Raw genomic sequence first — 24,071 nt, forward strand, 5'->3', positions numbered from 1 at the left:
GTCAAGGGAAAGCACAGAGCTGGAATGTGCCCCATCCAGCTCGGCGATGCATGGACAGTCACACCACAAGGACGGCACGGGAGACGGCTGGCCAAGAAGGCTGACTTGGGCACAGAACCCTAAGGAGCCGCTGGATCATCTGCAAGTGCAGGGTGAGGAGGTTCCGTGACAGCATTTTCAAGGTGTAAGGGAATTGTAAAATGGAACCAAAGACCTGTTTCCTTAATGCCATCGCTCTTAAAACAAAAATGTCTCTGACCTTCGCTCCCAATTTTGGGTTACAATATGAAGGCCATTCTTGATGAAGACCTCATTCCGTTGCTCAGTGTCCGCCCTTGAAAGCGGACTTCTCCGAAGGCTCCAAGCTAAAGAGGGCAAGATGGCGCCGGAGGGGTCCCTTCTTGGGCTGTTCGCACAGTTTGACTTCGATGTTCCCATCGCTGAAGGCCTCCCCCTTGGTCTCCTCCACCAGGTTCTCTCTCCCCCCTACCTTTGCTATCTTCTGCATCGCTGTGGTTCTTGGGTTCCCATGCCGCCGGGATGGAGACAAGGTTTCCTTTACCAGGCAGTAACACACCGCGGACAAGAAGTTCTTCTTGAAGTTTTCGTTCATGAACGCATAGACGATGGGGTTACACATGGAGTTGGAGAAGCCAATGATTTGCACGATAGCGAAAATCATCTTGATGGTGACGTCGTCATGCTCCTTCTCAAAATTACCTGAAAGAAAGCATCGCTTTACAACGCCCATTTTGTAACCAGAATAAAATAAAGCTTGTGTTTGGCATCTGTCTTTACCGCAGACTGGCAGCGGCATAACTGGCTGGTTATGGAAAGTCGTCAAGACCAATGGAGAGAAGCATCTGGTAGCTGTAAAGTAGCCTCAGTGGCGCCTCTTCTTACAAAACCTAGCCGCACACCCGTTAGCCTCACATCTATGATGGGGCTCGTAGCCTTGCAACCTGACGACTCAAGCATCCTATAAACTAGAAGCCACAGTGGCCCCTCAGATGTTCATTTGCCATACAGGAGCACAGCGCAGAGGCCCACGATCCGTCCTCGGTCATCTTGAAAATATGCTTACAGGTGGATGAAACACTTGCATTATTCTATTCACAAGGTGCAAGTCAGGATTCTAAGCAGGGAAGACTCAAAAGATGCCACCTCCCCCCTTGTTAAATAGCTCAGGAAAGAGAAGGCAAAGACCTTAGCTACCTTAAATAACTAACACATTTGAGAAGACTCTCCAAGCTCCTCTTTATTGTCTGTAATTAGTCAAACTTCATCACGTTCACGAGTAATCTCCCACCACGTGATGATCTGGCGATCTGAACACCGGGAATATATTCAGTGTGGGATACCTGGTTATGCAAGTGGACTGCGAAGCATTTTAATGACCCAGCGTCCACCCGAGCAGCATGAGCCCACAGAACTTGCAAATGGCGACGATGGCACTCACCGTACTCAACCATCATGTGGACGGCGTGGAAAGGCGCCCAGCACACGGCAAAGAGGGCCACCACGGTCACCATCATGATGACAGCCCGCTTCTTCTTCCTGGCCCAGGGAAAGCATTGCGTTGTGAATGTGTCCCACTGATAGCAAGCCTGTTTAGTAAAGCGTGAGCCTAGCCTGGCGCCACCGTTTTCCCAAGGCTAATGCAGTTCCTGATAGGTTGGTTGTGGGCTCACTGTCATGACACACCGACACTTCTCTCATTCTTTAGAGTCCTTGTATTATAAACATGCCTACGATGTGTGCTCGTTACGGGTCTGCTAGACAACTGGCAAGGGTGAGTCACTCATCTTCCCAACAAGCTACTGAATATTCAAAGAAGTACAGAGAGGGTTAAATAATTTGCAGAGTCGTTTGGCAAACAGAGGATGTCCTTTGGGTCTGAATTTAGGCAGTCTAATGTCAGTGACTATGCTTGTTTATTTATTTATTTATTTATTTTTTGGCAGTACTGGGGATGGAACCCAGGAGCATTCTACCTCCAAGCTACACCCCAAGCCCTATTTTATAATTCTTTATTTTAAAAGAGGGTCTCACTGAGTTGTAAAGGGCCTCACTCAGTAGCTGAGGCTGTCCGCGAACCGCGATCCTCCTGTCTCAGCCTCCCGAATCCTGGGGTGACAAGTGTGCGCCATCACGCCTGGCTAGTCACTACGCTTTTATTCACTCTATGTTAAAAAGCAAGCCACACTTGTGATGACAAATGTCACTGTTTATGAAATATGTAATCCTCATGGGTAGACTTAAAAGGAGGTCCATTCTGATCTGAACAATATGGTTGGCTAGAGATTCAAACTCATTCTCTTGTTACCCTTAAGAAGTAGATTCCCATCTGTAAGAGATGTGCATGCTTACATGGTGCCTTGTTTACAGTAATGCATGCTCCTTATCTCTCATTTTACCGGCAGCCCTTTCTTCAGAGGAAGAGGTAGAGCTAAGTCGGCCAAGTCTTAGGGCGCTGACTGGCCCTGGGGCCCAGAACATCCAGGCAGGAGTTCTTGAACAAACTGGGCACTAGAGGGCGCTGGGCACTTGAGAAATGGATACCCTCCCATCAGCACACTGACTTCTCCATACCAAGTCCAGCTTGTCATTTTTACAGTCATCCAATATGGAGGGTAAAATAAATCATGTGGGCTACCATAGCCGTTGACTGTGTTTTAAAATTTCTATTAGTGAATGAGACTAGAAAGCACAGCCTTTAGGGAAAAATAAAATATACTGAGAATCAGAATTTTTAGAAGAGCGTGCTCGGGCGTCAAAGGAGCTTCAACATCAGCCATCCTTTAGAAGGTGGAAGGAAGCCGGGCATGGTGGGGCACACTTGTCATCCCAGCATTTGGGAAGCTGAGACAGGAGGATCATGGTTTGCAGCCAGAATCAGCTACTTAGTGAGGGCTCTGCAATTTAGTGAGACCCTGTTTCAAAATAAAGAAGAAAAAAAAAATAGGGCAGGGGGTATAGCTCAGAGGTAGAATGCCCCTGGGTTCCATCCCCAGTTCTGGAAAAAAAAAAATGTGGCCATATTCTAAATTCTGTGCGTTTCTGTCTGTAGTCTCCACCTGTCTCTTGATTGAGAGCTGACGACGACGTTGCTTTTTCTGCCACACGGGACCCCATACAGCCTGCGTTCCACACCTGAACTGCTGCCTGCGCTTTGCCCAGACTCCAGCGGGGTCTGGCTCCCTGGTGAACGTCCCTCCAGCACCACTCATAGGAACACCGAGCCGGAGGCGAGCTTTCCACGAGACCGACCTGGCTATTTTGGACATTTCTTTCCCGTGGATGGTTCGGAGCACTGAGCCGTCCCCGACTCTCTTCTTGATCCAGAGCTCGTAGCTGATTTTGCAGTAGAGAATAAGCATCAGGAGGAGCGGCAGCAGGAAGAGGGAGAAAAGGATGAAGGTGCTATAGACTCTGCGGTGCGCGGGGCTGGCCCACTCCTCCAAGCAGCACACGTGCTCCTTCTCGTACAGGAAGTCGTACTTAATCTGAAGGGCAAGAGACATCCAGTCAGGAGGTCGGCGACCAGCACAGAAAGCAGAGGCCGCCAGGTGTGCAGACCTAGGTACCACAGCGTGCGCTCCCATCATGTCTCAGGGAAGCCTAGCTTTTCCCCAGAGCTGCTGAGGTTTTTAAGAGCTCGGTATTTTTATTTTATATAAAATTGAGGCTCGTGGCCGGTTTCGCTTTTTATTTTTAATCTTCCTCGACTTTTATTTCCACTAGTCACATGTTTTCCATTGTCTGAAAAAAGCATAATTATTAAAGTAGACATTGAAAATTATATTGTAGGCTGGGCATGGTGGCACACGCTTGTCATCCCAGCATTCAGGAGGCTGAGACAGGAGGATCACGGTTCGTGGCCAGCCTCAGCTACTTGGTGAGGCCCTTTGCAACTCAGTGAAACCCGGTTTCAAAATAAAGAATAAAAGAAATAGGGCTGGGGGTGCAGCTTGGAGGTGGAATGCCCCAGGGTTCCATCCCCAGTACTACAAAAAAAAAAAAAAAGAAGAAGAAGAAGAAAGGAAACATATTCTAATTCATGCCAGCCAGTTCCACGTTAATCAAAGTAATTCATTAGACGATTATGTTTTCCCTTCTTTTGGAAGTTATCACAATTCTGCCAAGTAAATAGGACTGAAAGCCAGAGTTGTTTACTACTATTTCATACTGCGCTGATCAGAGGGCCTGGAAAGGCTTTAGAAGGTGACTGGTGGCTTTACATTCTGAAATGAGGGAGCAGTTGGATTCACACTATCGGCAATCAAACACCAGGTTATCTCTGTTTGCTGATACATTCGTATCATTTCTGGCAGATTCACCTTCTTACAAGTTCAAAAATGTTATTAACAATAATAACGAGTGATTAAAAGGGATTATTTCTAGAACTGGACATTTAAGGCATATTTGAAAGTCCTATCTCTGAATTAGGAATAAAACAGAGAGAATTTATCAAAACTGCTGTCATCTGAATCAGTCTGGAGCCTTCTGGACAAAATCATAGGTCTTGGCCGTATTTCTTCCTATAGTCAGCACCAAAATTTTTTCACCTATCTTTAATGTTAGCTGAAAATGTAAGAAAATTCAAGTTCTGATCTAAGTGTTATTTACAAATACATAGAAATGATAACACTAATTGAGAAGTGATCTCAAGCGTTAAATCCTCTGGGAATGGGATGGCAGAGTAGAATTCATTCTGCCTCCACCCAGGCCCCGTAAGGGTTAGCAGCCCAGGAGCCCTGTACTAACACATCTTAAGCCCCATGCTAGGCTGGCGTCTGCAGAGGGGGTCCTGTAGCCCCAGGCACAAGTGCAGACTTGCTGGCAGCACAGGCAGATGCGCCCCTGGCAACCACCACCGGCTCCTTTTTCTAAACTTGCGCTTCTTAAAACATCCATTGCTTCGGATAGTGCCCGGGGTTGAGATGCCACGCCGGGCCTCAGGTCCACCTAGCTCATGGCAGCCATGCTTGCCACCCACTCCACTCCTGAGCCTGGAACACCAAAGACAGAGGCCATGCATATTACTGATGCCAGCCAAGCTACCTCGTCAACCACGACAGGCCCTGAGCTACTCCCTGTTTCATCTTTTCTTCTACTCATGGTGAAACCTGCCATTATGGGGAATAAAATATTATTTTGACAAGTGTTGGGTGTTGTGAATTCACATTTCCTACAGTGTGTGGGCAGAGGCAATGACATTTTAGACTTAATCAACTCCTGACTTCCATCCCCCAGAACCATCAACTACTTCACTCCTGAGAGGACCAGGCAGGGAGCACTGCAGAGGGGTGCTCCTCCCCCAGCTCCCGCAGACTCACGCACGCCTCGCTGACAGAGCTTAGGAGTGAGACGGTGGCTCTGGAGTGTCTGCTAATGCACTTATTTTATTTCCAAAATGAAACTAGACTTTTTCCCGACAGGAAGAAAATTTGCCTGGGCTGATGGGTGTGACAGAGAGAGAAACTTTGTCAATTAGATGATACAGTGTGAATTTTCTACAAATTAACCAAGTTGTATATTTTAAATATATTTCGAATCCTTGGTTAAAAAAAAACACAGCAATTTTATCTTAAACATTGATAGAGGTGTTGTTTTCTCTGAAGAAAATGGAATTCCGTGCTAGGGTTTGAGTCTAGAATGTCCTCCAAAGGCTCCTGTGTTGAGGTTTGGTCCCCAGTGAAGACATGTCTAGACGTGGGGCTCTGGGAAGTGGTTGGACCATGAGGGCTCCGACGTCTTCAGGCTGAGCCCAGGGAGGACCTCGTCCCTCATGGCAGCTTTGGGAGGTAGAGCCTGGTTGGAGGGAGGGCCCTTGGGTGTTGGCCTCGGCCCTTTCTTCTCTTGCCCTCTCCCTCCCAGCTGCCAGGAGCCGAGCATCTCTCCCCCCACACCCTTCCACCACAAGCTCTGTCTCACCTCAGGCCCGGAGGCATGGAGCCAGCCCACCATGGGCTGACCTCCAAAACCACGAGCCAGCACAAACTTGCCCTCCTCTATATCAATCTTGCAAAACGGTGTCTCTGGCCTGGGTACTTAATAATGAAATAATGACACTAACACTTTTCTTGTGATGAGACATGACCAGAGGAGTCTGAGGATCTGAGGAGCCATCGATGGGCCCCCCAGGGGTCACCCTGGGCATCTCATCCTGGGCCCAAGGAGTGTCCCTGGGAAGCAGGCCTCCAGGCAGTAGGGGGTGAATAAAGTTGCCTCCTACTCTCACCAGGAGGGCGGCTCACCCAAGGCACCTTGTTCTATACACATAATATATATCCAGCCATTTGGTTATTAACTTAGTACCGAGGCTTAAATTTAGACCCATCCTGCCTCTGGACTATACTCCTAGCCCTTTTTACTTTATTTTGAAACAGCGTCTTGCTAGGTTGCTGAGGCTGGCCTTGAACCTGTGATCCTCGTGTCTGAGCCCACAAGTACTGGGATCACAGGCAAGCCCCCTGTGCCCATGGACTCCCCCCCAGGACTCATCAGACGCCTTTGCTGGCGGATGTGGTGTGCCCAAGAGAGTTTCGAATCTGCCCATTTCTACCCAAAGAGGCACAAGGGGTGGCGTGGTTTTGAACATTGTCTCATGGGTATGTGAGCAACACCTTTCTGTCTCTGCAGACTACTGTCTACATCAGACTCCTGTGCAAGCCTTGACTTTCTCCCTTTGCTGTCAATTTCCACGCTGGTGAGGCCCCTCTGACAAAGGTGTGGGGAAAAAGATGGATATATTAAAAAGACCAAAAAAGTTTTATTTTATTCCACTGAAAAACTTCCAGTGAAATAACATACGAAGGAGAGGATTGTAAGTAAGAGAGTGAGAGAAGCCGGGCGGGGGCACACGCTTGTCATCCCAACATTTGGGAGGCTGAGGGAGGAGGACTGCAGGTTCGCGGCCAGCCTCAGCAACTTAGGGAGGCCCTCTGCAACTCAGTGAGACCCTGTTTCAAAATAAGGAATAAAAATCGGGCTGGTGGTATCGCTCAGAGGTACAATGCCCCTGGGTTCCACCCCCAGTGCCGCCAAAAAAAAAAGAAAAAAGAAAAAAAAAAGCCTAGACTAGAGGGCGAGAAGTGACTTCAGTATCAAGGCGGGCGATGGCCCCAGCCCCGGCTCTACCTCCAGCTGCTGCACGCGCCACATGGGGGTGCCCACGACGACGGCCGCCAGCCAGACCACACCTGTGAAAAGGCAGAAACCGCTGGAATATGACTCAGGCAAAGCTTGCCAACCCTCAGCCCACAAGACCCCATGTCCAGGGCACCCTCCTGTGCCCACAGACACTGCAGGGGGCTCACCTGCTCTCAATTCTCCCGGCACCCTCAAAGCTCCTGCTGGAGCATCTACCTACACTGAGTTTTACGTGTTAGAAACTCTCTAACATTGTCCTGTGGCCGATGAGATAAAACCCACACTACAGGATCACCATGAGCTTCTCTTCTCCATTTCAGCCCCTGGCCTCTGAACCCCCATTCTCCAGTGGGGAATGGTACACAGACCTGGTTCAGGTCTTATCCCAGGTCCCTGCTCCACGCTCTCCAGTCCCCACCCTGGACTGGCCACCTGTCCTCTCTGTCCACCTGTCACCTGTTTTCTAGAGCGATCCAGAAGTCACCTGCTCTTTGGGGTTGTAGGTTACTTTCATTTCCAATGAACTGACCACTAGTTCCTGTGATCATCATACCTCCCTAGTGCAGGATCGCCATGACCTGTGACCATTTCCTCTAACTTCTCCTGAACGCCTGATCCTCAGAAGGAACTGGTCCATGTTTGGTGAATGGATGAACAACTTTTAAACATGACAGAGATCACCTTCTGTCATTCTTCTTATGATATAATGTACATTTTCCTTAAGCACCATAATATGGGCACTCTTCTCTTGTATAGAAAACAAGCACCAATAACTTAGAAACCAGTATGCTCTTCACAAATTCCCTGTTCTCCATGAGTTTGTTAAGAGGAATTACTTAAATGATGTGTCCTCAGCAAATAAAAGAGAAAGGGAGTGAGAGAGGAGAGAAGAGAGAGAGAAAGAGAGAGAGAGAGATTACTGAAGACCACTTCAACCTCTGAGTCTTAGACTGAGAACAGAATCCAGGGCACCAACTTTCATTTGGGGAAAACTAAAAATCCAACTGCCTGTTCTTCTCTTACTGGTGTGGGGTCACTATAAAGCAGGGCAATGCTTTGTGTTCCAAGGTTACGTTCCTGTGTTACAAATACATGAACTCACACCACCCACAGGAGGTGCTCACGAGTCAGCGAGCTGAGGTACGTCTTGGGCTCTCAAATCCATCCCTTCCTCTCTGTTCCCACACTGAGATACCCAGCTATTCTATCCTAGTCACATACAGTTATCTTCCATCCAATCACCTTCCTGACCTTTAGTGAACTGGTGGAACTGAGTCTAATTGGCTTGGCTCACTGCACAGTCCCCTGAGCACTCAGACATAGAGTGGGAAGGTTTAGATAAACGAACTGGTACAGTTAGTGGTCACTTCTGGGCAAGCAAGCCTGGAGAGTCCCCTGCCTGGAGCCTGGAGTCCATATGGACACAGGCAGTGACTGACAGGGATGGTTCATGGATACGGAGCTGAAGGGAGATGTTAGACGGGTGCAGAAAGGTCTGGGGGAGGATTCCACTGGTTTTCAAGTGTTCTTGTCTCCTATGACATTTTTGAGTTGGGTCTGCCTTGACCATCTATTATCAACTTTGCTTTCAATACTGAAATTCCATCCACTTCTCTTTATAATAACTCTCTTCTACATATCCCTTTCCTTGACCTCCTTCCTCACCCACATGCTTTCTTCACATATTTTGGTGTTGGAAGACTGCCAAAAAGCCAAGCAATTGTTGGAAGATTACCAGAAAGCCGAGCAATCTTTGAATTCTTTGTAAAGAAGATGTGAAATAAATTTGAAGATAACTGACTAAAACCAATAAACAGATTTATCTGTTTATTTCCAGCTTTTAAAAGTGAGTTTGAGATTGCGAAGCCTTTAGGAGTTCTAAATTTCTGTCATCCACGGTCCAATACCAACTGAATTCTTACAGCAGAAATGAACGTTTACTCATTCCTTTCTCAGAATATATCAGGGAAACACTGCTCTCTTTGATGACCACAGCCGTTCTTCCTGTGCCTGTGGTTATTTTGCTGTAATAAACTCAGAACAACGTGAAGCATATTAAGTCCTAGGTGATCCAGGGTGGAGACTGCCTGGAGAAACTCTTCCCTTTGCTGTACCAGGCTTCAGAAAGGCCCCTCATCCTGAGGATGGCGTCCACTGACCGGCTGCGTCAGAACAGGTGCAGCGAGCGGGGACTGCAGGAACGCCTGGGCAACAGGTTCACGCTGGGCTCTGCCTCGGTCTGTGCCTCTGAGAGGCCATCCTGTCCCCGCGCACCGTGGCCCTGTACTGTCCTGCACTCCAGCACGCCCTCCTCGGGGCAGCACTGTGTTATCTACTTTTCTAAAAATACCTTTCCTGCTTCCATCAAAATCTACCTGTTTGTTGCCCCTCTTAGCTTACAGCCTTCTCACCTCGGGACAATTTCAAGTATCTCCAGAACAATAGATTTCCTTGGTGGGTAGGTCTAAAGGAGGGGCAAAGGGGCAGGCTAAACCTTCAGATATCACAGCCTGTGCCTACAAGGCGAGGGGAGCTCCGTCTCCATCTCCGCTCTGCGCTGAGGAATGGCAGGGGCACAGTGAGCGCGTGCTACGCCTCACCCAGCATCGTGAACGCCCTTTGGTTGGTGTACTGCCGCTTCATTTTGAAAGGATGAACGAGTCCCTGGTGCCTCTCCACGGCGATGCAGGTCATGGTGAGAATTTCTGTCACGATGGCGGTAGACTGGACAAAGGGCACCAGCTTGCACACGAAGGCACCTGGAGAAGGGGACAGTTCCCACAGGTCACACATCACAGGAGAGCTCCACCCGTCCCTCCACACACATCCTGGGAAGTTACGCCTGAGCCTCTGCTTAGGCGTTGGGACGGTCGCCACATCACAGACACAGAACACCTAGAAAGGCTGCATCGGCTTCTGTTTTGCTCTCTGATTGGATTCTAAGTTCTCAAATGCAGTAAAGCAACAAGAAGACAAATCAGTGACCAGCCATGAATACCAGGTAGAAAAGTGACAGGGCCACAGCTCGGGGAGGGCAGAGCGGCGGGACCGCGCAGCCGCAGGTCTGACCTGCAGAGTGAGCGCAGAGACCCTCCTCTTGCACCCCCCCCCCCGTCAAGCTGTCACAAAGGAATAAGTCTTGTCAATGATTTCCAGATTTCTCCTTTTATTTTTTATTATCCTTTGACCCCTTGTCCAAAATTTTTATATGCCAATGACATCATTATACTTTTAACTGATTTTACCTCCTATAATGCAAAAGTCTCAAACTGGTAGCAGGTGGGTAAGATTTCACCTGAAACTCTGCTTCATTTGTCTTACACAATATCTTTTACATATTTGCATGTATTCCCAATCTTTTTAAATGTTTATACTAACTGGCCATTTGAATATGTGAGCGCCATGTGACTATGTCCACATCATGTGAACATGTGTGCCCTGGTCTGACATCTTTCTTCTTGAATCCATCCTGCTCACAGCTTCCAATTTAATTATTACCAAATATCAGTGAGTCAGAAGCTCAGGAAAAATGAGTTGGAAGAGACCTTACAGATCATGTAGTATAGAGAGACAGAGAACTCATGTATTATTTAAAGTCTTCCTGCCCCTAGAACTTAAGTACCCCAAAGGACTTTTGTCTATTTTCTTCACTGATGTAGTCCCAACATGTAGAATGGCACACAGCAGGCCCTCAATCAATAGTTCCCGAACTGGAGAAAATGAGTTACTAGGCGAGTCTTACCTTCCAAAGGCCTGCTTAGCATTAGCATTCCTGCAGTCATAACAAAAGATTGACCACATAACTGAGAGGAAAGATGATTTGTTTTCTTACAGTTTGGGCTTAGTCCATGTGAAGCCGGGGACTACAGATCGCAGGACATGGCAGCAGGAGGGGGAGAGAGGGAAAGCCCATGGGCTGAGCTCCTCACATCATGGAGGCCGGAAGCCAGAGAGTGAGCAGGGGAGGAGGAACCACCTCCTCCCCTCCGCCCCAGGGACCCACCTCCAACCACACCCTACGGGCCCAGTGGGTACCAGCTAAAAAAACCCATTACAATGTATTTATCCACTGCTGGGATCACAACCCTCATGAATCCACTCTATCAACCCTAAGTATTAACAAATGAGCTCTTTGGGGACATTTCATATCTCACTATAAAAGCATCCTATTTGATTTCAGAAGGCGCTACTTGGAAATCATGCTGTTCAATTCCAACCACTTCTAGTCTTGCTTTCAGAGTCTCAGAACCAACCACTTTTTCCAAGCAGCAGCTCCCATGTGTTTGAAAGATGCTTTCATGCCTCTCCTAGGTCTCTCTTCCTCTAACTACCCTCATGGTTCCTCATTTGATATGCTTTCCAGACTTCTATACTGCCTGGATCTAGACAGAAGCCCACTATGCTCAGACCGTGGGCTGGCCAAGGCAGCAACCATGGACCGTATGCCTCCTCGGGACCAAACACACTCCTCTGTGCTATAACTTCCATTTACAGACATCAGCCTTTTCAAACCATTGGCTCCTGTTGAACTTGAAATCAACTTGAAATCAACTTGAAATGAACTGGGCCAACTTAGTAAAAAGTGTTCTTTACCCAAGATTCCCTTGCCCCCTCTTCTATGACTCAGGAGGGCAAGATCCCACTGTAGATATTGTTCCTTCCAATCCCATTTTGGAATTCTAAATGGCAACCCAAGAGCCAACCCCACTCGTTAACATTCCTGGTTCCTATTTCCCAAATCGCAGCCCTATTCAAAGCTAAGGCTCTCTTTTACTTGGAAAGAGAGTTCAGATGCCAAGGACAGAAATTAGTTACAGTGGTAATCAGTGTCAGAGTGTATGAATCCTTATACCACCATAAAGGAGCTTGCTTCAAGTTCTGTTTGGGGTGCTGGCATGGTTTGGGTCTGAAGTGTCCCCAAAGGCTCATGTGTTGAAGGCTTAGTCCCAGGCAGCAGCGTGCAGAGGTGGAAGCTTGGATCAAAGGGGCACAGATCTCATCGGTAGATCAATCCATTGATGGGCTCGTAATTTAATGGACTGTTGGGAAGTGGTGAAACTGCAGTGGAGGAAGTAGGTCACTGATAGCATGTCCTGGAAATGTCTGTCTGCCTGCCTGCCTCCCTCTCTCTCTCTCTCTCTCTCTCTCTCTCTCTCTCTCTCTCCCTCCCTCCCTCCCTCTCCCTCTCCCTCTCCCTCTCCCTCTATCTCTATCTCTCTCTATCTAGCTAGCTCTAGCTCTTCTTCCCAGTGGCTGTGAGGTCAGCAGCTTTTCTCCACCACACTCTCCCCACCACCATGCTCTGCCTCACCTCAGGCCCAGAAACAATGGAGCCATCCAACCATGGACTGAGACCTCTAACACTAAGCCAAAATAAACCTGTCCTCCTCTAAGCTGATTTCCTCAGGTCTCCTATACAGCGACAGAGAGATGACCCACAATGCAGCTGTGGAGTAAATGAACAGGTAAACGAGCAACATGTGAATTCTCTTTTTGTAGGATTTTTCTATTCTTAAAAATTGGATACACATTTTTTCTATTCATTTGTCCAATGTGTTTTTGAAAGCATTGGACAGTCCCAAGATAAACACCAGAGAAAACTTTTATCAAATGGAGATAGGTGCGTTATCAGTATATGTTAGGTACAAGTTTAAAAATAGCAGTTGTTGCCATGCTCATTTTAGCACTGTCTCCTTACAAATACACTGAGATGGCTCAGGGCCACTCTGATCAGACTTATGTCAGTCACTCTGAGGTTCAACTTCAGCACTGATAGAGTCAGCAAGCCCACCTGTCACGGGAGGAGTATGTCTCACAATGTGAGAAAGAGGATGTGCTGGAGGAGGATGTGCTCTTCAGCACACAGCAGCTCTCTTATCACAGGAATACCTTGACTGAGAGAACTAAGTTTGGTACACATAGGGCTCACGTGTTATTAGTGTCTAAACTGTTCATTACAGGACCTGTAATTTAATAACTTTGATTTCCCCGTATGAAAGTGCTGTAGGTTGCGGCAGTGATGTGCTCATGTCTACACATCAGCCACTTATGGACAGAAGGAAGGAGAATCCGGGCCACCTGGCTCCCGCTCACCCCCTTGCCGCCCTCCCTTATCTCAACACTGTGATGCTCTGTGATGGCTTCTCATCTGTGTGCTCACAGATCATCTGCTCAGTAACCCACCTGGGAACTGTGCAGCACGTTGCGATTCTAGAAGCTGCCATCCGACCCTTTCAGTAACCCCAGGCAGCCTGGTCCACCTTCCCCCATTTCTCTCTCCAACTTAATAAAAACATACTGGCAATTCCCTCCTCAATGTCCTGGCATATGACCAGTCTGTGATGCAAATTTGAGTCCTTTTAAAACACAGAGATGCCCTTTCACCATCCGCTCACTTATCTGAGTTATTTATTTTCCTTCTGATATCCTTCGTCCTTCTCATTGGAAGATCATTTTTAAAGCAGCCAGCCATTAGGGTTTTGAGCTTTTTCTGCTGGAGACCCTCCCTTGGTACCCAGCCCTGGTCACCGCTCTGGAGGCTGTCTGGTCAGTGCACCCTATACTTTAGCTTCCTGAAAGTGAATGGTGTAAGTCCAAGCTCTTTACAAGAATGGGTTTCTTGTGATGTTTCTTTTCACACGTAGCAAGTTAAAACAAGGATAATCCTGAATCCCTGTAGAAGGTGTTGTTTTCTCAGGGTGCCCTTCTCATTTTCCTTGCCAAATAGTCTGATTTTATGTCAGAGCTGTGTTTCTGGAAGCCTGCTGGGAGGATATCGCTCCTATTCTGATCATCCATGTTCGCCCGGGTTTCTCCCCAGAGCAACACGCTCTGCCTCGACAGCATGAGATCTCTGGCTGTGTTCCCGAAGGTCACCATGAGAGCCTCCCCTGAGGAGGACAAGAGCGGCCTAGGCAACGTCGCTCGGGTGTCGGAAGAATGTGGAGCAGGCGCGGTGAGGCTGGTCCTGGCATCCGGGCCCAGCTCGGGTGTGTAGCAGCTCTCTGCTTAATACTATCTCCGACCTCTGAGCGCCCTTGGCCCACCTGTCATGAGCCCATTTCTCCAGGTGACCCTTCCAGAGCGTTCCCTAAGCCACTCAGCTGTTGACTGCGGTTTGTATCCAGGTCCATTTACCTGGCTCTCTTCTTCTCTGGATAGGAGGGTTCCTGTGGACCTTGGTCCTCCTTGTGTACTGTTCAGCCCAAGAAGAGACACCCCAAATCTCACCATGGCGGCCATCCCTTGCCACCATCTTCCTGACCACTGTGTCTGACTCTTACAAAGAAACTACAGTAGACAGGTTTCCTGCTGAATCCTGCTGGTCTACTGTCTACTGCCTTCCATCTCCAACCTTAACCCATTTATATGACTTTATTTCCCAAAGCCCAAGCCTTTTACTCTTGACGGGAATGGTGTCTGCTGAGTCCTACCCTCTGGCCTCACCCACCCACAGGCTGAGCAGGCAACACTGACGCCCACAGAAGTGAGACCCCACTGTCCTTAAACATAATGGCTCATAACTGAAAACTATCTGGGCAATACTTGAGTTCGCTGTAGCTTAATAGTGACTTTAAAATGAATTTACTGGAAAGAACACGATTTTAAAAAGAGAGCATCCATTCATAGGAAAGACTGCAAACAGTGCCTTCTTAATTCAGAAAACTGCACAATGAGCTGTACATTCAGGAAAGAAACTAATGACAATAGTCACTGTAACGAATTTGTTTCAAGGCTAGTGAAATCTAACATGAGTAGACATTTGCATATTTAGAAGGAAAGGGCTACTCTACACAAATGCTGTTTGAAATAACATCTAACAGATTACAACACAGCCTGGCAGATAACCACCTTAATTTCCTACACCAAATGAGTGAACGTCATTCAAGCCATCTGGATACCTCCGTCCCGATGCAACCTGTAGGCGTCTAGCTTTGTCTAATCTGTTCTTGGGCAGTCATTAACAAGCAAATTTACCAAATCCTATGCCCCATTCCTTCCCCTCAATTATGCCTCGTAGAAGGAGAGTCAGAACCAAATTAAGTATAGTGAACATGGGAAGTAGTGGCTGAGAACCACAGAACAGACTAGGCACGTCTTCAACTGGAAAGTGCGGCCAGCAATGGCCCCATCGATGCCTTCTGGGCCCTGTCCCCAGTGCTGGAGCCACTGCCGAAGGGAAGGGCGAGCCGGGGGCTCAAGCCCCGGCCCTGCTCCAGCTGGAGTGGCCCGCCCAAGTCCAGCGTCATCTCCTGGGCTTCCAGCATATAAGCTATCTATGATTTTTAAAGATGTTATAAATTCCCAAAGTGGGATGACAGAATGGACACTGAACTATCCTGACAATTTAAACCTTATGGTTCTCATCTTGAATCTGTACAGTTTAAATTGTCAGGATATTTCAGTATTTATATATCTAAATACTCTTTTTTTTTAACCAGATGTGTGGTCTGCCTTTCCTAGGATCTCAGTCTTCCTGATAGTTATTCTCATTTGGCATAGGACAATTGCAGAGGTCTCCAGGATTCATCCTCTGGCTCAGGAACTTCCCACTAGGGTTGGTGTAGCAGGTGATGGGCAGGAGGCTCTCTCCAGGGCAAGAGGACCCCATGGGGCCGAGGGAAAGATGAGAAGAGTGGGGAAGTGACAGGGTGGGGTGGAGGGGAGCTTTGCAGTGCAGGCACTGCGGTGGGGAACTCCTAGTGAAGAACAGGAACGACTGTTCCCTGAGAGGTTCCTCCGGATTCATGGAAGAAATGAGAAGGGGCACCGACAGTGCTGAGATAGGACACCACACCTACCCCAAATGAGACCAGAGGGGTTGAGCTGAGCTGGAACTCTGCAGGGGGGAGAGAGACAGAGACAGAGAGAGGGACAGAGAGACAGAGTGAAAGAGAGATACAGAGAGAGAAGGAGAGAGACAGAGAGACAGAGGAGAGACAGAGACAGAGAGAGGGACAGAGAGACAGAGTGAGAGATACAGAGAGAGAAAGAGACAGAGAGACAGAGGAGAGACAGAGACAGAGAGAGGGACAGAGAGACAGAGTGAAAGAGAGATATATAGAGAGAAGGAGAGACAGAGACAGAGAGAGGGACAGAGAGAGACAGAGTGAAAGAGAGATGCAGAGAGAGAAAGAGAGAGACAGAGGAGAGACAGAGAGAGAGGGACAGAGAGACAGAGTGAAAGAGAGATGCAGAGAGAGAAAGAGAGAGAGAGACAGAGAGAGACAGAGACAGAGAGAGGGACAGAGAGACAGAGTGAAAGAGAGATACAGAGAGAGAAGGAGAGAGACAGAGAGACAGAGGAGAGACAGAGGAGAGAGAGGGACAGAGAGACAGAGTGAGAGATGCAGAGAGAGAAAGAGAGAGAGACAGAGGAGAGACAGAGACAGAGAGAGGGACAGAGAGACAGAGTGAAAGAGAGATATATAGAGAGAAGGAGAGACAGAGACAGAGAGAGGGACAGAGAGAGACAGAGTGAAAGAGAGATACAGAGAGAGAAGGAGAGAGACAGAGAGAGAGAGACAGAGGAGACAGATAGCAAGACCAAGAGACAGAGTGAGAGACAGACAGACAGCAGCGAGGAGAGGTGGGTGTACAGAAGTTCCAGGAGTGCCCAGGTGGCCCGGTAGCTCAGCAGCCCAGGGCAGAAGGGCACAGCTCCCGTCTTTTCCGATGCACGGGGACTTCAAGAGCTCACCTCTTCATGCCTCCTTATTCCTTGTGTCCCCGTGTTTCTTGTGGCTCTTTGCAGATTGTCTACCTCAAGACAATAGGTCCTCGTATGTATGGAGGGCTAGAGTCACCAACTGCCGCCCTCCTCCGGGGAGCAGAGGAGCTGGCGCCATCGACCTGCAGCATCCACTGCTGGTGCTGAGCACCCATGGAGTCCACCTGACCCTTGCATCTTTCTAAGAAACCTTGTTTCCTCTGGGGGAGCTGCTCTTCCTCCTCCTCCTCCTCCTCCTCCTCCTCTTCCTCTTCCTCTTCTTCTTCTTCTTCTTTTATGTGTGTAGTACTAGGGGTGGAACCCAGGGGCTTTCTACCTCCGGGCTATACTCCCAGACCTACTTTATACTTTATTTGGAGACAGGGTCTCACTAGGTTGCTGAGAGCCTCACTTAGTAGCTGAGGCTGGCCTCAAACCTGTGCGATCCTCCTGTCTCAGCCTCCCAAGCGCGGGGACTACAAGCGTGCCCGCCATGCCCGGCTTGGATGGGGAGCTCTTCTGGTCTCTCTGTGCTGGAGATCCTGTAATGTCGAGAGGACGTGTGGAAGCCTGTGCACGGCTGGCTTCCCCTTGGCCTGTGTGTGTCTTTCAAAGGTGGAGACCTCACATTCCTGTATCGCCAGACTTCCCTGTGGCCTTTCTGGGGACACGACTGACAGACTTTGACGTTCCTCAGCTGGTCCCTGTGTCTCTGCCTTTTCTTCACACAGACCTTTTGTCTTACAGATTTCTTTGTCTACGTGGAGATGTTTTACATCTATCTTCCAACCCTTCTAGCATGTATGTAATTTCAGCAACTGTGTCTTCACGTTTAAGAGCGTTTTCTTGCTCTTACATGTTTGTCTTTGACTAAGAAGTTAGATCCAGACAGCCCTGCTTCACATCAGCAACCTGTTTCGGGAAATTAGACATCTAAGTGGAAATGTGCGCTGGTCGCCCATTTTCCCCATTTAGAGTGCCGATACACGTGCTCCTGGAGTTGATTCTAAATTCCCTTCTATAAATAATCCGTGTCTTCCAGACTGCCTTTGCTTGTCTCGTTTTCTTCCATTCTAAAGCTCCTTCTGTCCCTGGCAGCCCGGCTGTGTGGAGGCTGGGGTGCCCCAGAGCCAGGGCTCAAACAAACTTCAGACCTTGAGCTCTGTGCCTCGCAGGGCTCCAGCTCATACCAAATGTACCTCTCTTCAGACCACTTCCTTCAACTACTGTATAAAAACCAACTCTGTGTGTATAGTCACGCCAGAAAACAAGTTCACTGGAGTCAAATTCCACCCTGCTATTTTTCCTCTAATTTTCATTGCTATAATAGCCACGAATGCTACTTTAGAAAAAAAAATAGAGTTACATTTTTACTTTTCACTAATAACAAAAAAACTAGACTTTTCAAATCTTAACGTTAAAATGAGCCCAGGTTAAACATTAGAGCGATACTGCAGAAGCCAGAGATGATGGGTTTCATGGTGTCTAGAATGCTAAGGTAAGCCACTGTAAAGTAATAATGAGTCAGTTCTTTTGGATACAGGCTAAGAAATGGAGAAAGTCAGACGAGCATTAGACAGCATCACCTAAGTGGGGTCATCCGGCCATGAGCCGTTGACTCCATCACACGCGGCCTTCCTCACAAGTCCTTAATACAATGTTAAAGACAGTATGTGATTTATGCATTCAGCTGCTTGCCACAGAAATAACGACTCCAAATGAGTATAAACTAATGTCAAAGCAGCAGAATGGCTGGATGAAGTGTATCGATAGAATATAAATGCTCACTTTTGGAAGGATGTTTAAAAATGCAACAGCAAGCTCGCTGGAATCCATCAAGAAACAAGTGGGCTATGTCTCTGCACAAACAGAGACTAAAAGGTTTCTATTTTGCTAAAAACGCCTGTAAGGAAAAAACTAAATACACCAAATGTAATACACTGAACAATCACTGTAATTTTCTCTGGCTGTTGCAACAGTTTCTGGTCTCTACCTTTTTTTTTTTTTTTTTTTTTTTTTTTTTTTTACATTTTACACTTCTTTCTTTTTGTAATACTGTGAACAGAACCCTGGGGCATTAGACCTTCCCCTGAGCTACCCTCCGAGCTCTATTTTACGAGGGTTGTCTTCAAACCTGCGACCCTCTGATCTCAGCCTCCACAGTAACTGGGGTTCCGAGTGTGCATTCTAATTAGGAAGCTTTAGACAGCAGGCTACTGGGTTTCTCAAACGACTGCCTGCCTGGGCGGCCTCCCAGGTAAGCAGGGAGCGGTACAGGAATATGCAGCAGCCATCTATTTGCCAGGGAAGGGCGTAGTGGATCAAGCTGCAGTCACTGGTCCATGGACCAGACTTTGCATAGCATGAAAAATAAAAAGTACAATAGATCGGAGACTTTCCATCTTGCTTGTAGGGAACATCATTTCCTGACTCAAGGATGTTGTCACCATGGCAACAAGGCCGCGAGACGTTGGTGCCGTGGCCACTGGACTCACGACTGGAGGCCACGCTGCCTGATCCAAGGAGCGGCCTCTGCCTCCCGCCGCGTTCCTGGGCCTCCCACACCTGACGGCGAGGAGCCAGGGCTGTATTCTCTTAAACAAGTTGCTCCCAACAGCCGCTATCCAATTGCCTCTATATCAGAAACTTTTTTAAAAGACAAATAATTGTGCCTGGGAGGTTGAGCTCAGTGGTAGAGCACTGGCTGGCATGAGAAAGGCCCCGGGTTTTACCCCCAGTGCCAATGGAGGAGAACAGAAAGTAATCATTGTAATATTTTATAATACTCTAAATTGCTAATCCCTCCCCAACGTGTTGAGAACATACATAAGAGTCAGGGGACTCAAAAACCTTGGTGTACAATTGTGGCCCAGAAGTCTACCAATAATAATTTTTCTGTTGGCAAGTTTCTGCAGTTCTCCCCCATGCTGGGATATAGAACAGGCTAGGTAGGTGTTTCACCTTGAGCCACGCCCGCAGCCCCTTTCCTGTTTCTAAACAAAGACATCAAACCAAACCCCCCTCTCTGTAGGCAGCTCGCATATGTCAGCAACATCTGCCAGCCAAGAATTCCTAACAATAATGGAAAACTGTCAGTGTCGGCTTTTCTGTTCTTTTTCTTTTCTAAAACTTTATTATTATTATTATTATTATTATTATTATTATTATTATTATTATTATTATTTTGCTTTCCATCTTCATCCGAGAAGAGACAAAAAACAGTGAATGGAAATACTTACAGAGCCACTCAAACTACAAAGCAAGTCTGTCTCTGCCATGTTTGGTGCAGGACAAAGACCTGGGTACTTGAAGGGACTTTGTGGGTATCAAGAGACCGGTTCTTGCCCGATGGAGGGACAGCACCGTATTGAAGGGAAAATCAAGTGGGAGCACCCACCCGAGCCCGCTCGAGACTCCTCCTAGCACCACAGCGATCGGCGCCGCGTGGTAGAGGGAAAAGAACGGCAGGCAGACCAGGGGAACAGGACGGGAGCCCAGGAGCCACAGAAATACCGCCCCACATGCTGTCGCACACAGCGAAGCTAAGCCCGGAGCAAAGCATCTCTGTCACCAAATGTGTCGGGGCAACTGGGCATCCGCAAGCAAAAGAAAATTAATCTACACAGGAGAAAGGCCCTTTAAAAGGGAAATCTGCGCCGGGCGTGGTGGCCCATGCTTGTAATCCCCGCGCTTGGAAGGCAGAGACAGGAGAATCGCGCTGGTTTCGGAGCCAGCCTCGCTGGATTAAGAGACCCTGTTTCCACATAAAGTTAAAAAATAGGTCTGGGAGTGTAGCCCGTGGGAGTGTAGTCCGGAGGTAGAAGGGCTTCCAGGAACCCCAGTACCACCAAAAAAAAAAAAAAAAAAAAAAGGGAAATCTGCTAGCCAGGCCTGGTGGTGCACGCTTGTCATCCCAGTAATTAGGAGGCTGAGACAGCAGGATCGTGGTTCACGGCCAGCCTCAGCTACTTAGTGAGGCCCTTTGCAACTCAGTGAGACCCTGTTTTAAATGAAAGAAAATCCGACTTCTTTTATCTTATTGATTGGTTGATGGTGCTGGGGATGGAGCCCAGGGCCTGATGCATGCAAAACAAGTGCTCTACTTCTGAGCCATATCCCCAGCCCAGGGAATCCACGCTTGTAATCCCAGCACTTGGGAGGCTGAGCCAGGAGGATCTCACAGGTTCAAAGCCAGCCTCAGCTATTTAGTGAGGCTCTCGGCAACTTAATGGGACCCTGTTTCCATATAAAATAGATCTGAGAATATAGCCCAGAAATAGAAAAGCCCCTGGGTTCCACCCCCAGTACCACAAAAATAAATAAATAAATAACCACACTTATCTGACATAAAATGCCTTGTTTTTGTTTTTGTGGTACTAAGAATTGAACCCAAGGGTATTCTACCTCCAAGCTATGCCTCTAGCCTTGAATTTTTTTTTTTTTAAACAGGGTCTTACTAGGTTTCCGAACATCATGCTAAGTTACCGAGGCTGTCCTTGAACTGGTCATTCTCCCGTCTCAGCCTCCCAAGTATTGAGATTACAGGCATTCGCCACTATGCTCAACTATAAAATGCCTTTGCTTATTGAAATAAATTTGTGACTATATTACAGAAACTGTTCTTCCAATAACTCAAGAATTATATCGATAAATATAAAAATCAAAATAACCAATTTACCACTCTCATCTCCAGGCAAGCCTAGAATATTCTGCAGCCTCCAGGGATTTCCCAGAGAAGGAGGCACTCGGCACCCTCCTAGCACGTGTGATCCACTCGGACCATCCTGGACCCCAGCTGGGACAACTAGACTCCTTCTGTCTGGACTAGGAACAAAAAAGAAGAGTGAGGACCCAGAGGAAGCTGAGTCAAAAAGGACAGGACGCAAAGCCAAGAAACAGACCAAAGCGCACAGACGAGACAGTAGGAAGCCCAGAGGCTCATCCTCTTCACAGCACAAAAGGTCGCAATGGATGGTTCTCCCGGTCTCTGTCTCTGCGGCAACCTGCGCTCCACAGCTAAAGGAAATGCTGGGCCATGTTTTCCTCCACGGGCCATTTCTCAAGAAGGAAGGGGCTGGTAGTGGAGATCGTGATGGGGTATTGTCATGAGAGGGAGAAGGTAAGGGAGAGGGAGAGGGAGAAGGAGAGGGAGAGAGAGAATATTCCATGAGAAGGATCAAGGAAAGACAGAAGGAATGTCCACAGTGTCAGAGAGAGGCCTGCCCCAGAGCAGAGGGCAGACTGGACCCTCTGGAATCCATCAGGTGGGGCTGGCCTCGCTCCCCCGTGCCCGGGGAGGGGTGGCCGCTGTGGTGAGCCGGGAGCTTGGCCGGGCCGTGAGCTGGCGTCTGCAGCCGGGGTGGCCTGCAGGGACACAGGAGCCCTGTGCGGTGAGAGTGGGGCGTGGGGATGCTACGAGTGTGAGCGCAAGGCTTGGCAGAGCAGTTCAAGAAGCGTTTTGGTGAGTACGGACCTCAGAGCCTTTTACGTCCCTCGAGAGGGATGAGGACGCAGTGGGTTCTGGGAGCGTGACTGGACGCCGCGCCTTAGCTGGCTCACCTGCAGCTGTCGGCCTTATTCGGCCTCCCAAAAGTGAGGAGAAGCGGGTGCAGGTCACAGAACAAAGCCAAGCCGTGGACGCCACAGAGGAGAGAAAGCTAGGAAGCCTCTGAGCCTGTGCGGCGGAAGAGCCCGCTCACAGCTGGGCCGGGAGACAGAGAAGCTCCCCGGCCAGAGCCCCAGCCCCCCCCCAAGTCAGCTGCCACACCTACCTGTTACTTTCCTTCACTCCAAAATGTGTGTTATCCCTCTCCATTACTGATACAGATTAGCCCTGCCACGACCCTAGTTATTGGAGGTAAATCAAATCTTTGTTCTTTGCAACCTCCAGAAAACACAAATACAATATACACAGAAACAGACACAATTTCACTCTTCTGTATACCCACCTCCAAAACAGAACTTATTCCTTATTACAATGCCAAGATGATACTCATTGATACATTCAAAGATATCTTTTTCTTGTGAGTACGGGGGATTGAACCCAGAGACATTCCACCTCCAAGCAATAGCCCCACCCTTTTTTTACTTTATATTTTGAAAGAGGGTCTCACTAAGTTGCTGAGATTCTTACTAATTTGATGAGCCTGAGATCCTCCAGTCTCATGATATCAACCTTCCAAATACTGGGATTACAGGTATGTACCACCACCCCTGGCTCAAAAATAAAATCCTTTTTGAGAATCTGCTATATACTACTAAGAACTTTCTGTGTGCTTAAGCAAGAAACTAAGTATTGGATAGACAAAACAGACCGTCTGTGCTGGCTGTGGTGGTACAGGCTTGTTATTCCAGCATTAGGAGGCTGAGACAAGAGGATCGCAAGTTCACGGCCAGCCTCAGCTACTTAATGAGGCCTTTGCAACTTAGTCAGACCTTGTTTCAAAGTAAAGAATATAAAATAAGCTGGGAGTGTAGCTCTGAAGTAGAATGTCCCTGGGTTCAATCCACAAATAAATAAGAAGAAAACAGACAATCTTTGACTTCATAGAGTTTACATTCTAGCGGAGGAGACCAGAATTAGAGAGTCATAAAGTTCAAGTGGGTTACTCCCTCAGTACTGAAACGGGAACTGGAACCATACTGAATTTTGAATAGTGTTCACTGAATTAACCAGCTGTTTTAGGATCTTGCAAACACATTCCATCTAATGACTGTGCTTATAAGTAATATAAATTTTTTTAACAGAATCTATATCTTACTCAGAGTTGTGTTTTTATCAAGTCCTGACTTAATTTGCTTTAAGCAGCAGGCAGGGCCCATTTCCAACACTTTGTCAATCTACCCTCAAAGAAGTTCTCAAACTATTCTTAAGATATATTACCAGTGTTTTTTGCCCAGAACCCACAGAGGTAATCACTGCTTGAACGAGGTTCCAACTGATACTTAAATTAAGTTTTGAACCAGCGAAATTTCTGCTTATAAAAGTAAATCCTTTATTGTGTGGTTTTTTTTTTTGTGCGTGTGTGTATGTGTGTGTGGTACCAGAGATGGAATTCAGGGGCATTCTACCTCTGAGCTACACCTCCTGCCCTATTTTTTATTCTTTATTTTTAAACAGGGTCTCACTGAGTTGCAAAGGGCCTCACTAAGCAGCTGAGGCTGTCTGCAAACCTGCGATCCTCCTGTCTCAGCCTCCCGAATGCTG

General features: G+C 47.8%; 1 protein-coding gene across 1 annotated transcript in view; it reads right to left on the minus strand.

The window, feature by feature from the left end:
- Positions 1-322: 322 nt before the first annotated feature.
- The window catches only part of QRFPR (pyroglutamylated RFamide peptide receptor), a gene marked incomplete at both ends in the record, with an annotated part of 34,416 nt that continues 10,667 nt past the window's right edge, over positions 323-24,071 (minus strand). Inside the window, 5 exons of the mRNA XM_080697820.1 lie at positions 323-720; positions 1,460-1,557; positions 3,271-3,506; positions 7,144-7,205; positions 9,756-9,914. Of these exons, the coding sequence (XP_080553946.1) occupies positions 323-720; positions 1,460-1,557; positions 3,271-3,506; positions 7,144-7,205; positions 9,756-9,914 (953 nt within the window). The remainder of the gene's footprint in view (positions 721-1,459; positions 1,558-3,270; positions 3,507-7,143; positions 7,206-9,755; positions 9,915-24,071) is intronic.

Source organism: Muscardinus avellanarius, assembly GCF_963383645.1.
Source record: "Muscardinus avellanarius genome assembly, chromosome: 6".
NCBI lineage: Eukaryota > Metazoa > Chordata > Mammalia > Rodentia > Gliridae > Muscardinus > Muscardinus avellanarius.